The following is a 16,355-nucleotide window of genomic DNA, read 5'->3' on the forward strand; positions in this document are numbered from 1 at the left end:
GTCCAGGGCAGGCCGGTGCCTGTGTCCGGGGCAGGCCGGTGCCTGTGTCCGGGGCAGGCCGGTGCCTGTGTCCGGGGCAGGCCGGTGCCCGTGTCCGGGGCAGGCCGGTGTCTTTGTCCGGGACAGGCCGGTGCCTGTGTCCGGGGCAGGCCGGTTCCTGTGTCCGGGGCAGGCCGGTTCCTGTGTCCGGGGTAGGCCGGTTCCTGTGTCCGGGGCAGGCCGGTTCCTGTGTCCGGGGCAGGCCGGTGTCTGTGTCCGGGGCACGCCGGCGCCTGTGTCCGGGGCAGGCCGGTGCCTGTGTTTGGGGCAGGCCGGAGTCTGTGTCCGGGGCAGGCCGGCGCCTGTGTCCGGGGCAGGCCGGTGCCTGTGTCCGGGGCAGGCCGGTGCCTGTGTCCGGGGCAGGCCGGAGTCTGTGTCCGGGGCAGGCCGGTGCCTGTGTCTGGGGCAGGGCAGGCCGGTGTCTGTGTCCGGGGCAGGCCGGAGTCTGTGTCCAGGGCAGCCCGGAGTCTGTGTCCGGGGCAGGCCGGTGCCTGTGTCTGGGGCAGGGCAGGCCGGTGTCTGTGTCCGGGGCAGGCCGGAGTCTGTGTCCAGGGCAGGCCGGAGTCTGTGTCCGGGGCAGGCCGGCGCCTGTGTCCGGGGCAGGCCGGTGCCTGTGTCCGGGGCAGGCCGGTGCCTGTGTCCGGGGCAGGCCGGTGCCTGTGTCCGGGGCAGGCCGGTGCCTGTATCCGGGGCAGGCCGGTACCTGTGTCCGGGGCAGGCCGGTGCCTGTGTCTGGGGCAGGCCGGTGCCTGTGTCCGGGGCAGGCCGGTGTCTGTGTCCGGGACAGGGCAGGCCGGTGCCTGTGTCCGGGGCAGGCCGGTGCCTGTGTCCGGGGCAGGCCGGTGCCTGTGTCCGGGGCAGGCCGGTGCCCGTGTCCGGGGCAGGCCGGTGTCTTTGTCCGGGACAGGCCGGTGCCTGTGTCCGGGGCAGGCCGGTGCCTGTGTCCGGGGCAGGCCGGTTCCTGTGTCCGGGTAGGCCGGTTCCTGTGTCCGGGGCAGGCCGGTTCCTGTGTCCGGGGCAGGCCGGTGTCTGTGTCCGGGGCACGCCGACGCCTGTGTCCGGGGCAGGCCGGTGCCTGTGTCCGGGGCAGGCCGGAGTCTGTGTCCGGGGCAGGCCGGAGTCTGTGTCCGGGGCAGGGCAGGCCGGTGCCTTTGTCCGGGGCAGGCCGGTGCCTTTGTCCGGGGCAGGCCGGTGCCTGTGTCCGGGGCCAGGGGCGGATTTGCACTGCGGGCATTCGGGAATCACCGAAGGGCCACTGTTTCAGTGCCCTCTGTGGGCCGTTTTTTTTTTCCCCTTTCCCAGTCCGCAGAGAGTGCTCTCTGCTGTCTGCTCTCTGTCGACTGGGAAATGGGAGGAAAAAAACGGCCCACAGCACGGAGACAGAGACCGAAATGAAAGTGCTTCACTGTGCGGCCATACAGCGATTATCAGCTGCGGCCTCTACTGCACCCTTGCCCTGCAAAGCGATCACTGCAAAGCGATCACCTGAGGGTGGCTGGGGAGGGGGTGATTGTTTACAAGAATCGGCCTCCCTGGGGGCCAGGTGTTTCTCAGGCCTTTTGAGCCATTTTCACCATGCCCCCCCTGGGGCCCACGCCGCCGGGGAAACATTGATAGTCTTAACACCTCGCCCACAGCCCCTCACATTCAGGGCACAGTGGGCGAGGAAGAATGGGTCTGGCTGTGGGGGCCAGGTGATGTTTTGAAAGCGCACAATCTTCACCTTAGCCCCCCCTGCTCCCCCGTGCAAGAAGTTTTAAAAAAAAGGGATATAGTTCTTTCTCGGTGTCGTCATTTTAGAACTGATGCATTTTCAATATTACATTCAAGAAAGCCATGGTTGCAGCTTTTCTATTTTATGCAACTAACAACCATTGACAAAACCTATAGTTCTGGCTTGTTGTAGGTGTAACATTACTTGCTGTATTATATATCTGAACGCAATGACAGAAGCAGCAAAATACCAGTCGGGCGGCTCACTATGCTAAGCACAGATTTGTAGCTTAGGTGTTTTAAGCTACGCCCATAATTACATTGAACACCCCCTTTGGGGAGACCCCTCAGTTTTGTCATCCCACTTAAAGCCCTGGAAACAACACCATGTCACAGACACCTCAGGGCCTGGCACTGTGCATCATGCATGACTCATGACTTCCAAGGTTTCAGATTGACTATGTGCAGGGGCATCTTGAACGCCTCCCTTTGCTTTAGGAACTACAGCGAGGGGTGAGTTCCTGATGAGTCTCTTCTGTCTGCAACTCTGCGGACAAAGGCTCAGCTCACAATTATTGTGAAAAGTTGGGTGAGAGAGTAAGTGAAGGGATGGCTGGATGGATCAGTGAAAGGGTGAATGGATGAATGAAAGGGTGAATGGATGGATGATGAGAGAGAATGGGTGGATGGATGAGTGAAATGATGGATGGATTGATTAATTGATAAGTGAAAGTGTGAATGGATGAACAGATGTGTGAAAGGGTGGCCGTAAGGATGGATGAGTGAGTGAAAGGGAGGGTACATGGGCAAAAGATTGGATAGATGAGTGAAGGAGTGAAAGGATGGATGAAACAAAAGATGGATGGATGATTGAAAGGATGGATGAGTGATAGGGTCAATGGATGGATGCATGAGTGGATGAGTAGATGGATAGGTGGATGGAAGGAAGGATGGATGGCTAAGTGAAAGGGTCGATGGAGAAAGAAAGGGAGAATGGATGGCTGAAAGGGTGAGTAGGTGGAAGGATGAGTTACTGGGTGGATGGATAAGAAAGTGAAAGGATGGCTGGATGGGTGAGAGGGCAAATGGCTAGATGGATGAGTGAAGAGATGGATTGGGTGAAAGGGTGGATGGAGACAAAAAAGTGAGGATGGATGTGTGGATGACTGAAAGGGTGAATGTGTCTAAGGGTGAGTGACTGGGTGGATGGATGAGTAAGTGAAAGGGTGGCTGGATGGGTGAAAGGGTAAATGGATGGATGAGTGAATGGATGGATGGGTGGGTGGAAGAGTGGATGAATGGGTGGATAATGGGTGGATGAGTAAAAGGGTGGATGGAGGGATGGATGAGTAAAATGGTGGATGGAAGAATACATGATGTATAGGTTTGCAAATGGTTGAATATGTTTGGATCTGGATTAGCGGCATCTTATGTTTGCCACTTTACATCTCACAATGACGATCCAAGCAGATCTTCCCGACCATTTCTCTCACCAAACATGCCTGCTCAGAACCATGAATTGTAAACAAAATATCAGACTGGACAACCCAGTGCTGTAACCATATATATAGATTATTACCATATGAAATATCACAAAAAGACCTGCACAGTTGATCAAAGCTGCGTGCATACTGAAAAACCGTGAAGTACACAATTGGTTCAACCTGATATAAACTTATTTTGACTAGTGCTTAAATGGTTGTCTATTTACTTACTTACATAATAATGCGCAACCTCCTCTGATGGGTCTGTAAAACGTACCTTTTGTCCAGAAGGTTTGTTCTGAATTTTAACCCTTTGTCCTGAATTTTTACACTCACCATCCTGAATTTGCACCCATGCCAGTTGGTCACCCTAGTCCTGACACTCCCATACAGAACTACAGAGTGTTCACCCTGCCTTTTCTATTTGGTTGCTCTTGTAACCAGATGCACCACACTGCCAAGCTCTAACTCAAGAGGGGCCATCTAATCCCCTTGGCATCCCACTCTCCACAGGGCTGACCAAAGTAGGCTGAGTAAAGCAGTACTCAAAGCTACATCGAGTGTGCCTCAATTGTCATCCCACCGAATACTGCACTAGACTCAGTGCAGTAGGTCTTCCTCAAAGGTTTACTTGACTTGCCACATCCAGCACCCAGAAATGCAATGTGTTGCTAGCCGATTCCTTCCTCTGAAGCAAGAAGGAACCGGTAGGAACCATTTTGTTTACCATTTCTTTGCACAATTTACTGATTCATTTGTGTGCCAGTTAATAATGTACCTTTATTTTAAAGGCCTCATCCAAAATGCAGACAAGGGGCATATTTCTCTATATACCAAAAATATTAATTAGTAAGTTTTGGTTAGTTTTTTTTTGTAGTGTGTAGGTCTGACTGCACTCTATTTTAGGTCCTAGGCAGGGATGTGGCAACATGTTTGTGTGTTGATTTCAGGACATGTCTAAGACTTTGTGTATTGTGATTTCTCAAAAGAGAGCTGTTTAGCCTCATTCTATGCTAGGCCTTGTTCGAGGCCTATGCAAAATTTGCAAACTTGGCACTTCTTTCTCTGTGCAGAAGAATTAACTTTTCTAGCATGTTCAGGTTAGAATTCCTTTTTGCAGATTTTATATCATTTTCATGGTTAATTGAGTAATCCTCAGTCTCCTCATGGCCCAGACTTGAAGGCAGCAACAGATGTGAATAAAACTGTGTTTTTTAGGTCGAGGTACTATCCGGTTCGTCAGAACCGGAAGTAGCGAGATCTTATGTTTCTTAGAGGGGCTCTTCATCCCGCCTCTAATTTTGGCTCTCTCCCATTGGCTGGCTTCCTAAATGGAGGCCAGCCATTGGAGGAGAGAGCCCTCACTCCAAATAGGCTCTGTCCTTTTCGGATTTGGAGGTGTGTTCGGTGTTCTTCTTTCCACTTTTTAGCCACGCCCACCGAACACACCCCCAAATCCAACAAATTTGGAACCTTCCGTCGGCCATTATTTGGTTTCTCTTCCTATGAGGATGGTCTTGCGGTTCGTGGCTCCCGCTGTCCCCCCTCCCGCCCCTCCCGCTGTTCGTGGCTCCCGCTGTCCCCCCTCCCGCTGTTTGTGGCTCCCGCTGTTCCCCCGCCCCCTCCCGCTGTTCGTGTCTGTCCGCTAGTAGGATACATGGTGACGCTGCCGCCTTCCACCCACACTGGAGCCGCTTCCTCTGCTCTGACGCGGACACGGGCAGTCAGGTAAGTTTCTTTGTTTTTTTAAATGTATTTTTTAGCCCCCGCGCCAGTCCCGCCCCCCCACGCCAGTCCCATTCCCCCCCCCGTGCCAGTCCCGCCCCCCCGCGCCAGTCCCATCCCCCCGCGCCAGTCCCGTCCCCCCTGCGAGTTGTAAGGAGAGAGGATCCACAGGCGGAGACGCGTCCACCACGGCGGCTCCATCCAACGACCGACCCCAGGCGACAAGATGCAGTGGGCCGCTCTCTGGCTGTGTCTCCTCCCGGGCTTTGCCCATGTCGCGCCGCTGCTGGAACCCGGTAAGCAAAATAAAACACAGACAGTAACACTAACCTACACGCCTTCTGGTGAGATGAGGCAGGCGGGGGTAGTTTCTGTCGCTGCTCATCTACCGAGCTGCCCAGCAGTCTCCTTAGAGAGGCCGAGCACTCATGTGGAGTCATTTTTACAAGCGACCTTTTCCGTCAGCCCCTTTCCACACAACCGTGTATAATACATTAATCATTAATTGTCCGAGTACTTTGGTACATAGGAGGCGCTTCAAGGTTTAAGACATCAAAGTGCACAAACAGATTGGAACTGGTTGAAAGAGCGCTTGCCCTCTTTCAATGCTTTAAAAACATTAGAGACACTCTTTTTTCATGGAAACTTTTGAAGCACAGGCAGCATTTGAAGACAACTTTTGATCAGTTACCTAGAAATAAAAATGTTGGTGTTGAAAATTTCATGGTTTGGAGCATATCGGAGTTGCACTAGCGGTCCCGGTATGTATATATGCACGGGAGCTGCGCATTATCAAGGAGCCGGCTTAATTTGATCTGCTCAGGCGCAGCGCATGATATTGTTGCATGGCGCTCATTTGATCCTTATTTGTTTTTATTTTAATATATGCACGGGCGCTGTACAAAAGCCACAACAATCTCATCTACTCGCCTGAATGTTCCCTGATTTAAGTCAGCCTGCCGGAAAATGACTACCACCAAACACCGCACCATTATCGACTGTAGGTTGGCATAATGCACTCTTATACTCTGCTTAGTCTCTCCCACGTGCCAACGCCAGTCTTCTCTACATGACATTCACCCTCTTCATCATGGCCACTCTCGAGACATGCCTCTTGCGAGGTACGCTTCATACACCTTGCCAACACTGTCAGTCTGCCGGACACCACCACCTTCACCTCCTCCCATTCTGCTCATAACTTACCCTACTTTATAGCCACTCAGCCAGACCCAACCTTAGTGTACTAAAAACAACACCCAATCTGATCCATCCTGGCTGCAAACATATACTTTGTTATATTTGCTGGGAAGCTGGTTAATAAACCTCTGAATGTTATGATTGCTATCTACTCCACAGGATGTCTTTCTATGGTGACACATGGAGCAAGAGTGTGGGGATACTGTGTTGTTGCTGATTTACAAGTTGCTGAAAATATATTTTGAAGAAGACTTTTATCTGTTCCCATGTCCCTCTGTCACACAGAATTGGGATCTTTGCCAATAGAGAACCATGTTAAATTAGCACCTCTAGCGCTGTGGGTCAAACAGGAATCCTTGCTTAACCAGGCATTAATTAATGATTGTAGGTCTTTAGACAAAGTACAGAACTTCACTTGCCTGAGGTAGGTGAAGGAGCACCTCGCCTTGCTCAGGAGAGAGGATTGTTATCACAACCCACTTGTAATGTCTACTATCACCAAAAAGCAATTGAAACAAGATGTTTTAGCTGTGTGTGCACAACAGCAGGGAAAGAGATAAGAAAGAAGCGGGTAAATGCAGAGAATCAAAGATTTAATGCAGAGGAAGGAGTGTGTAGTGAGCTTAAGTGTGAGGAGCAGGCAGAGTGAAGGGTGAGGAGCAGGCAGAGTGAAGGCTCGGAGGGTGCAGTGAGGGTCGGGAGGGACAGAGAGGGCTGAAGTGAGTGCGCCAGTGCAGAGGGGAGTGCTGGACGGTGAATGGGTTGCAGTGAGGGTTGTAGTGAGTTCTGGAGTGGAAGTCTGATTCTGTGAGGGATTTAGCGAGTGCTGGGGGCGAGGGTTGTAGTGAGTTCTGGAGTGGACGTCTGATTCTGTGAGGGTTTTTGTGAGTGCTGGGGGTGGTGGTTGTAGTGAGTTCTGGAGTGGGAGTGTGTTCCAGTGAGGTATTTAGTGAGTGCTGGGGGCGAGGGTTGTAGTGAGTTCTGGAGTGGAAGTCTGATTCTGTGATGGATTTAGTGAGTGCTGGGGGTGAGGGTTGTAGTGAGTTCTGGAGTGGGAGTGTGTTCCAGTAAGGTATTAAGTGAGTGTTGGAGGGTGAGTGTTTTGCAGTGAGGGTTGTGGTGAGTTCTGGAGTGGAAGTCTGATTCTGTGATGGATTTAGTGAGTGCTGGGGGTGAGGGTTGTAGTGAGTTCTGGAGTGGGAGTGTGTTCCAGTAAGGTATTAAGTGAGTGTTGGAGGGTGAGTGTTTTGCAGTGAGGGTTGTAGTGAGTTCTGGAGTGGAAGTCTGATTCTGTGATGGATTTAGTGAGTGCTGGGGGTGAGGGTTGTAGTGAGTTCTGGAGTGGGAGTGTGTTCCAGTAAGGTATTAAGTGAGTGTTGGAGGGTGAGTGTTTTGCAGAGAGGGTTGTAGTGAGTTCTGGAGTGGAAGTCTGATTCTGTGAGGGATTTAGTGAGTGCTGGGGGCGAGGGTTGTAGTGAGTTCTGGAGTGGAAGTCTGATTCTGTGAGGGATTTAGTGAGTGCTGGGGGCGAGGGTTGTAGTGAGTTCTGGAGTGGAATTCTGTGAGGGTTTTAGCGAGTGCTGGGGGTGATGGTTGTAGTGAGTGCAATAGGTCATGCATATGCGAGCGATTAAGCTATTGGCATTGTAAATGACAAAGCCATTTATTTAACGATTAAGGTATTGGCAATGTAAATGACAATGCTATTTATTTATGATATAAAAATAAGAAATAAAAAAAATTGTCATAAGCAATGTCATAAGCAATGCCAATAGCTCTACCTTTAATAATGCTGAGACCATTGCATTGTAAATGGTTGTTGTATATAGACATCACTTCCCGGCTGTGAAATAAATTTATGACTAGATTGTACAGATACATTTTTTTCAGCTTTCTTTACACCCCAGACTGCCTTTTCCTCATTTGTGAATTCTTACTTTTGTTATTACATGTTCTGTTCCCAGAGATTCCAGTCTTACCCTTTCTCCTTGACTTTGTACTAGATTTCGGATGTATGTGATGATTAGCTGGTAGGGAAAGAGTATCGAACGACCTTGTGCAGGGCGTTAAGACTGCATATAAGTACTCAGTTATCAGACCTGCAGTGCTCCTAGTCTTTACCAATGTTACTTGCTCTGTAAGCTTTAAAAGGCTTAATTTACTAAATATTTCTCTACGAATTAGACCTCAAAGAGTAACCAAATAGTGTTTCATGAAAGGGCACGCCCCTTGAATGTGGACCACGCCCCTTAACTGTAGGCCACGCCCCTTAAATGTATGCCACGCCCCTTGAACGTGGGCCACTTTTTTCGTCAGTGCCCGGGCCAAATTGTGATCCCAATCCGACCCTGTCCGGGGCAGGCCGGTGCCTGTGTCCGGGGCAGGGCAGGCCGGTGTCTGTGTCCGGGGCAGGGCAGGCCAGTGTCTGTGTCCGGGGCAGGGCAGGCCGGTGTCTGTGTCCGGGGCAGGGCAGGCCGGTGTCTGTGTCCGGGGCAGGGCAGGCCGGTGTCTGTGTCCGGGGCAGGGCAGGCCGGTGTCTGTGTCCGGGGCAGGGCAGGCCGGTGTCTGTGTCCGGGGCAGGGCAGGCCGGTGTCTGTGTCCGGGGCAGGGCAGGCCGGTGTCTGTGTCCGGGGCAGGGCAGGCCGGTGTCTGTTTCCGGGGCAGGGCAGGCCGGTGTCTGTGTCCGGGGCAGGGCAGGCCGGTGTCTGTGTGCGGGGCAGGGCAGGCCGGTGTCTGTGTCGGGGGCAGGGCAGGCCGGTGTCTGTGTCCGGGGCAGGGCAGGCCGGTGTCTGTGTCCGGGGCAGGGCAGGCCGGTGTCTGTGTCCGGGGCAGGGCAGGCCGGTGTCTGTGTCCGGGGCAGGGCAGGCCGGTGTCTGTGTGCGGGGCAGGGCAGGCCGGTGTCTGTGTCGGGGGCAGGGCAGGCCGGTGTCTGTGTCCGGGGCAGGGCAGGCCGGTGCCTGTGTCCGGGGCAGGCCGGTGCCTGTGTCCGGGGCAGGCCGGTGCCTGTGTCCGGGGCAGGCCGGTGTCTGTGTCCGGGGCAGGGCAGGCCGGTGTCTGTGTCCGGGGCAGGCCGGTGCCTGTGTCCGGGGCAGGGCAGGCCGGTGCCTGTGTCCGGGGCAGGGCAGGCCGGTGCCTGTGTCCGGGGCAGGCCGGTGCCTGTGTCCGGGGCAGGCCGGTGTCTGTGTCCGGGGCAGGGCAGGCCGGTGTCTGTGTCCAGGGCAGGCCGGTGCCTGTGTCCGGGGCAGGGCAGGCCGGTGCCTGTGTCCGGGGCAGGCCGGTGCCTGTGTCTGGGGCAGGCCGGTGCCTGTGTCCGGGGCAGGCCGGTGCCTGTGTCCGGGGCAGGCCGGTGCCTGTGTCCGGGGCAGGGCAGGCCGGTGCCTGTGTCCGGGGCAGGGCAGGCCGGTGCCTGTGTCCGGGGCAGGCCGGTGCCTGTGTCCGGGGCAGGGCAGGCCGGTGCCTGTGTCCGGGGCAGGCCGGTGCCTGTGTCCGGGGCAGGCCGTGCCTGTGCCCGGGGCAGGGCAGGCCGGTGCCTGTGTCCGGGGCAGGCCGGAGTTGCTGCTGGTGCTGGCGAGGACCTCCCAGAGAGAAGAGACGTCATTTACACCTTAGGCCCGAATGAAGGAGCCTCCCCCCCACCCCCCGCCAATCACCGAGCAACAACAATCTAAGATGTGTCCCATTATCTTGCATTCTCATCCTTGTAGCGACGAGAAGGCATTTATCTTTTCAGAGACGCCAGCAGCACCTAGGCATCAGTGACTGGTGCCTTCCATCGACTCTACCCGCCCCATGCCCTGGGTACCTGGACTACAGCCTCCAATCGACTATCGGCGTAGTACACAGACAGCACCAGCAGAGGAGCTGTTTACCAGTGGTACACAGGCAGCGTCTGCAGAGTAGTAGTAGTTTAGTTTACCTGAAGTAGACACTTAGGGTCTACTAGTTTACCTGAAGTAGACACGTAGGGTCTAGTAGTGTACCTGTAGTAGACACTTAGGGTCTACTAGTTTACCTGAAGTAGACACGTAGGGTCTAGTAGTTTACCTGAAGTAGACACGTAGGGTCTACTAGTTTACCTGAAGTAGACACGTAGGGTCTAGTAGTTTACCTGAAGTAGACACGTAGGGTCTAGTAGTTTACCTGAAGTAGACACGTAGGGTCGAGTAGTTTACCTGAAGTAGACACGTAGGGTCTAGTAGTTTACCTGTAATAGACACGTAGGGTCTAGTAGTTTACCTGAAGTAGACACGTAGCGTCTAGTAGTTTACCTGTAATAGACACGTAGGGTCTAGTAGTTTACCTGTAGTAGACACGTAGGGTCTAGTAGTTTACCTGAAGTAGACACGTAGGGTCTAGTAGTTTACCTGTAATAGACACGTAGGGTCTAGTAGTTTACCTGTAGTAGACACTTAGGGTCTAGTAGTGTACCTGTAATAGACACGTAGGGTCTAGTAGTTTACCTGTAGTAGACACGTAGGGTCTAGTAGTTTACCTGTAGTAGACACGTAGGGTCTAGTAGTTTACCTGTAGTAGACACGTAGGGTCTAGTAGTTTACCTGTAGTAGACACGTAGGGTCTAGTAGTTTACCTGTAGTAGACACGTAGGGTCTAGTAGTTTACCTGTAGTAGGCACGTAGGGTCTAGTAGTTTACCTGTAATAGACACGTAGGGTCTAGTAGTTTACCTGTAGTAGACACGTAGGGTCTAGTAGTGTACCTGTAGTAGACACTTAGGGTCTAGTAGTTTACCTGTAGTAGACACGTAGGGTCTAGTAGTTTACCTGTAATAGACATGTAGGGTCTAGTAGTTTACCTGTAATAGACACGTAGGGTCTAGTAGTGTACCTGTAGTAGACACTTAGGGTCTAGTAGTTTACCTGTAATAGACACGTAGGGTCTAGTAGTTTACCTGTAGTAGGCACGTAGGGTCTAGTAGTTTACCTGTAGTAGACACGTAGGGTCTAGTAGTTTACCTGTAATAGACACGTAGGGTCTAGTAGTGTACCTGTAGTAGACACTTAGGGTCTAGTAGTGTACCTGTAGTAGACACGTAGGGTCTAGTAGTTTACCTGAAGTAGACACGTAGGGTCTAGTAGTTTACCTGAAGTAGACACGTAGGGTCTAGTAGTTTACCTGAAGTAGACACATAGGGTCGAGTAGTTTACCTGAAGTAGACACGTAGGGTCTAGTAGTTTACCTGAAGTAGACACGTAGGGTCTAGTAGTTTACCTGTAATAGACACGTAGGGTCTAGTAGTTTACCTGTAGTAGACACGTAGGGTCTAGTAGTGTACCTGAAGTAGACACTTAGGGTCTACTAGTTTACCTGAAGTAGACACGTAGGGTCTAGTAGTGTACCTGTAGTAGACACTTAGGGTCTACTAGTTTACCTGAAGTAGACACGTAGGGTCTAGTAGTTTACCTGAAGTAGACACGTAGGGTCTACTAGTTTACCTGAAGTAGACACGTAGGGTCTAGTAGTTTACCTGAAGTAGACACGTAGGGTCTAGTAGTTTACCTGAAGTAGACACGTAGGGTCGAGTAGTTTACCTGAAGTAGACACGTAGGGTCTAGTAGTTTACCTGTAATAGACACGTAGGGTCTAGTAGTTTACCTGAAGTAGACACGTAGCGTCTAGTAGTTTACCTGTAATAGACACGTAGGGTCTAGTAGTTTACCTGTAGTAGACACGTAGGGTCTAGTAGTTTACCTGAAGTAGACACGTAGGGTCTAGTAGTTTACCTGTAATAGACACGTAGGGTCTAGTAGTTTACCTGTAGTAGACACTTAGGGTCTAGTAGTGTACCTGTAATAGACACGTAGGGTCTAGTAGTTTACCTGTAGTAGACACGTAGGGTCTAGTAGTTTACCTGTAGTAGACACGTAGGGTCTAGTAGTTTACCTGTAGTAGACACGTAGGGTCTAGTAGTTTACCTGTAGTAGACACGTAGGGTCTAGTAGTTTACCTGTAGTAGGCACGTAGGGTCTAGTAGTTTACCTGTAATAGACACGTAGGGTCTAGTAGTTTACCTGTAGTAGACACGTAGGGTCTAGTAGTGTACCTGTAGTAGACACTTAGGGTCTAGTAGTTTACCTGTAGTAGACACGTAGGGTCTAGTAGTTTACCTGTAATAGACATGTAGGGTCTAGTAGTTTACCTGTAATAGACACGTAGGGTCTAGTAGTGTACCTGTAGTAGACACTTAGGGTCTAGTAGTTTACCTGTAATAGACACGTAGGGTCTAGTAGTTTACCTGTAGTAGGCACGTAGGGTCTAGTAGTTTACCTGTAGTAGACACGTAGGGTCTAGTAGTTTACCTGTAATAGACACGTAGGGTCTAGTAGTGTACCTGTAGTAGACACTTAGGGTCTAGTAGTGTACCTGTAGTAGACACGTAGGGTCTAGTAGTTTACCTGAAGTAGACACGTAGGGTCTAGTAGTTTACCTGAAGTAGACACGTAGGGTCTAGTAGTTTACCTGAAGTAGACACATAGGGTCGAGTAGTTTACCTGAAGTAGACACGTAGGGTCTAGTAGTTTACCTGAAGTAGACACGTAGGGTCTAGTAGTTTACCTGTAGTAGACACTTAGGGTCTAGTAGTGTACCTGTAATAGACACGTAGGGTCTAGTAGTTTACCTGTAGTAGACACGTAGGGTCTAGTAGTTTACCTGTAGTAGACACGTAGGGTCTAGTAGTTTACCTGTAGTAGACACGTAGGGTCTAGTAGTTTACCTGTAGTAGACACGTAGGGTCTAGTAGTTTACCTGTAGTAGGCACGTAGGGTCTAGTAGTTTACCTGTAATAGACACGTAGGGTCTAGTAGTTTACCTGTAGTAGACACGTAGGGTCTAGTAGTGTACCTGTAGTAGACACTTAGGGTCTAGTAGTTTACCTGTAGTAGACACGTAGGGTCTAGTAGTTTACCTGTAATAGACACTTAGGGTCTAGTAGTTTACCTGTAATAGACACGTAGGGTCTAGTAGTGTACCTGTAGTAGACACTTAGGGTCTAGTAGTTTACCTGTAATAGACACGTAGGGTCTAGTAGTTTACCTGTAGTAGGCACGTAGGGTCTAGTAGTTTACCTGTAGTAGACACGTAGGGTCTAGTAGTTTACCTGTAATAGACATGTAGGGTCTAGTAGTGTACCTGTAGTAGACACTTAGGGTCTAGTAGTGTACCTGTAGTAGACACGTAGGGTCTAGTAGTTTACCTGTAATAGACACGTAGGGTCTAGTAGTGTACCTGTAATAGACACGTAGGGTCTAGTAGTGTACCTGTAGTAGACACGTAGGGTCTAGTAGTGTACCTGTAGTAGACACGCAGGGTCTGCAGCTCCTCCTCCAGCCTCTTGTACTCTTCCACAGCCTTGTCTCGGTCCTGCTGCAGGGACATTAACTGCACCTGAAAGAGAAGCAGCCGCTTATCCTTCTGTTGTGGGACAAGCAGCAGGGGGCGCAGCTGCCAAGATCGGAAGCAGCGCTTGAGCCTGGTACATGTCGAGCAGAGCCCGGAGCAGAGCTTATCCGGGCATGGGGTACATGTAGAGACAGACACCAAGGAAGTACAGATGCAGAGAACAGAGAGCAGGCAGGACTGGGGCACAGGCAGAGAAGAGCAGAGACCAGGACTGGGGTACAGGCAGAGAAGAGCAGAGACCAGGACTGGGGTACAGGCAGAGAAGAGCAGAGACCAGGACTGGGGTACAGGCAGAGAAGAGCACAGAGAGCAGGACTGGGGCACAGGCAGAGAAGAGCAGAGAGACCAGGAATGGGGCACAGGCAGAGAAGAGCACAGGGACCCGGACTGGGGCACAGGCAGAGAAGAGCAGAGAGACCAGGAATGGGGCACAGGCAGAGAAGAGCACAGGGACCCGGACTGGGGCACAGGCAGAGAAGAGCACAGAGACCAGGACTGGGGCACAGGCAGAGAAGAGAACAGGGACCAGGACTGGGGCACAGGCAGAGAAGAGCACAGAGAGCAGGACTGGGGCACAGGCAGAGAAGAGCACAGAGAGCAGGCAGGATTGGGGCACAGGCAGAGAAGAGCAAAGAGACGGGGACTGGGGCACAGGCAGAGAAGAGCACAGAGACCAGGACTGGGGCACAGGCAGAGAAGAGCACAGAGAGCAGGCAGGACTGGGGCACAGGCAGAGAAGAGCACAGGGACCAGGACTGGGGCACAGGCAGAGAAGAGCACAGAGACCAGGCAGGACTGGGGCACAGGCAGAGAAGAGCACAGGGACCAGGACTGGGGCACAGGCAGAGAAGAGCACAGAGACCAGGACTGGGGCACAGGCAGAGAAGAGAACAGAGAGCAGGACTGGGGCACAGGCAGAGAAGAGAACAGAGAGCAGGACTGGGGCACAGGCAGAGAAGAGCACAGAGAGCAGGCAGGACTGGGGCACAGGCAGAGAAGAGCAAAGAGACCGGGACTGGGGCACAGGCAGAGAAGAGCACAGAGACCAGGACTGGGGCACAGGCAGAGAAGAGAACAGAGAGCAGGACTGGGGCACAGGCAGAGAAGAGCACAGAGAGCAGGCAGGACTGGGGCACAGGCAGAGAAGAGCACAGGGACCAGGACTGGGGCACAGGCAGAGAAGAGCACAGAGAGCAGGACTGGGGCACAGGCAGAGAAGAGCACAGAGAGCAGGCAGGACTGGGGCACAGGCAGAGAACCTATCGCAGAGTACGGCGGCACCAGTTCTACACAGGCACTGTCTCCATGTCACGACAATAAGCCTCTGTGCTTTAGGGTTGGTGAGTCGGTAAGTGTCATAGGTACTGTCCCATATCACGATTGTCCACATCAGTGCCTTGCTATCGGCAGCGGGTCATCTGCTCGAGAGGGAGCCCTCCGGGCACTACAGGGGGTGAAGCCTCAGAGGCCGGGGCCCCTGCGAGGAAAGGAGCCCGGGGCCCCAGCGAGGAGAGGAGGCCGTGGCCCCAGCGAGGAGAGGAGGCCGTGGCCCCTGCGAGGTGAGAAGGCCGGGGCCCCAGCGAGGAGAGGAGGCCGTGGCCCCAGCGAGGAGAGGAGGCCGTGGCCCTACCGAGGAGAGGAGACCGGGGCCCCAGCGAGGACAGGAGGCCGGGGCCCCAGCGAGCAGAGGGGGCCGGGCCCCAGCGAGGAGAGGAGGCTGGGGCCCCAGCGAGGAGAGGAGGCCGGGGCCCCTGCGAGGACAGGAGGCCGGGGCCCCACCGAGGAGAGGAGGCCGGGGCCCCAGCAAGGAGAGGAGGCCGGGGTCCCAGCGAGGAGAGGAGGCCCGGCCCCAGCAAGGAGAGGAGGCCGGGGCCCCAGCGAGGAGAGGAGGCCGGGGTCCCAGCGAGGAGAGGAGGCCGGGCCCCAGCAAGGAGAGGAGGCCGGGGCCCCAGCGAGGAGAGGAGGCCGGTGCCCCAGCTAGGAGAGGAGGCCGGGGCCCCAGCGAGGAGAGGAGGCCGGGCCCCAGCTAGGAGAGGAGGCCGGGGCCCCAGCTAGGAGAGGAGGCCGGGGCCCCAGCGAGGAGAGGAGGCCGGGGCCCCAGCGAGGAGAGGAGGCCGTGGCCCCAGCGAGGAGAGGAGGCCGTGGCCCCTGCGAGGTGAGGAGGCCGGGCCCCAGCGAAGAGAGGAGGCCGGGGCCCCTGCGAGGACAGGAGGCCGGGGCCCCACCGAGGAGAGGAGGCCGTGGCCCCAGCGAGGAGAGGAGGCCGTGGCCCCTGCGAGGACAGGAGGCCGGGACCCCACCGAGGAGAGGAGACCGGGGCCCCAGCGAGGAGAGGAGACCGGGGCCCCAGCGAGGAGAGGAGACCGGGGCCCCTGCGAGGTGAGGAGGCCGTGGCCCCTGCGAGGTGAGGAGGCCGGGGCCCCAGCGAGGAGAGGAGGCCGGGGCCCCAGCGAGGAGAGGAGGCCGTGGCCCCTGCGAGGTGAGGAGGCCGTGGCCCCAGCGAGGAGAGGAGGCCGTGGCCCCTGCGAGGACAGGAGGCCGGGGCCCTACCGAGGAGAGGAGACCAGGGCCCCAGCGAGGAGAGGAGGCCAGGGCCCCAGCGAGGAGAGGAGGCCGGGGCCCCAGCGAGGAGAGGAGGCCGGGGCCCCAGCGAGGAGAGGAGGCCGGGGTCCCAGCGAGGAGAGGAGGCCGGGCCCCAGCGAGGAGAGGAGGCCGGGGCCCCAGTGAGGAGAGGAGGTCGGGCCCCAGCGAGGAGAGGGGGCCGTGGCCCCAGCGAGGA

The 16,355-nt window shown here is 54.3% G+C and overlaps 1 protein-coding gene across 1 annotated transcript in view; it reads right to left on the reverse strand.

The window, feature by feature from the left end:
- MIPOL1 (mirror-image polydactyly 1) overlaps positions 1 to 16,355 on the reverse strand; it is a 561,381-nt gene that overhangs the window by 205,605 nt on the left and 339,421 nt on the right. Inside the window, exon 7 of the mRNA XM_086937912.1 lies at positions 13,467 to 13,561. Coding sequence (XP_086794038.1) covers positions 13,467 to 13,561 — 95 coding nt within the window. The remainder of the gene's footprint in view (positions 1 to 13,466; positions 13,562 to 16,355) is intronic.

Source organism: Lissotriton vulgaris, chromosome 9 (assembly GCF_964263255.1).
Source record: "Lissotriton vulgaris chromosome 9, aLisVul1.2, whole genome shotgun sequence".
Classification (NCBI taxonomy): Eukaryota; Metazoa; Chordata; class Amphibia; order Caudata; family Salamandridae; genus Lissotriton; species Lissotriton vulgaris.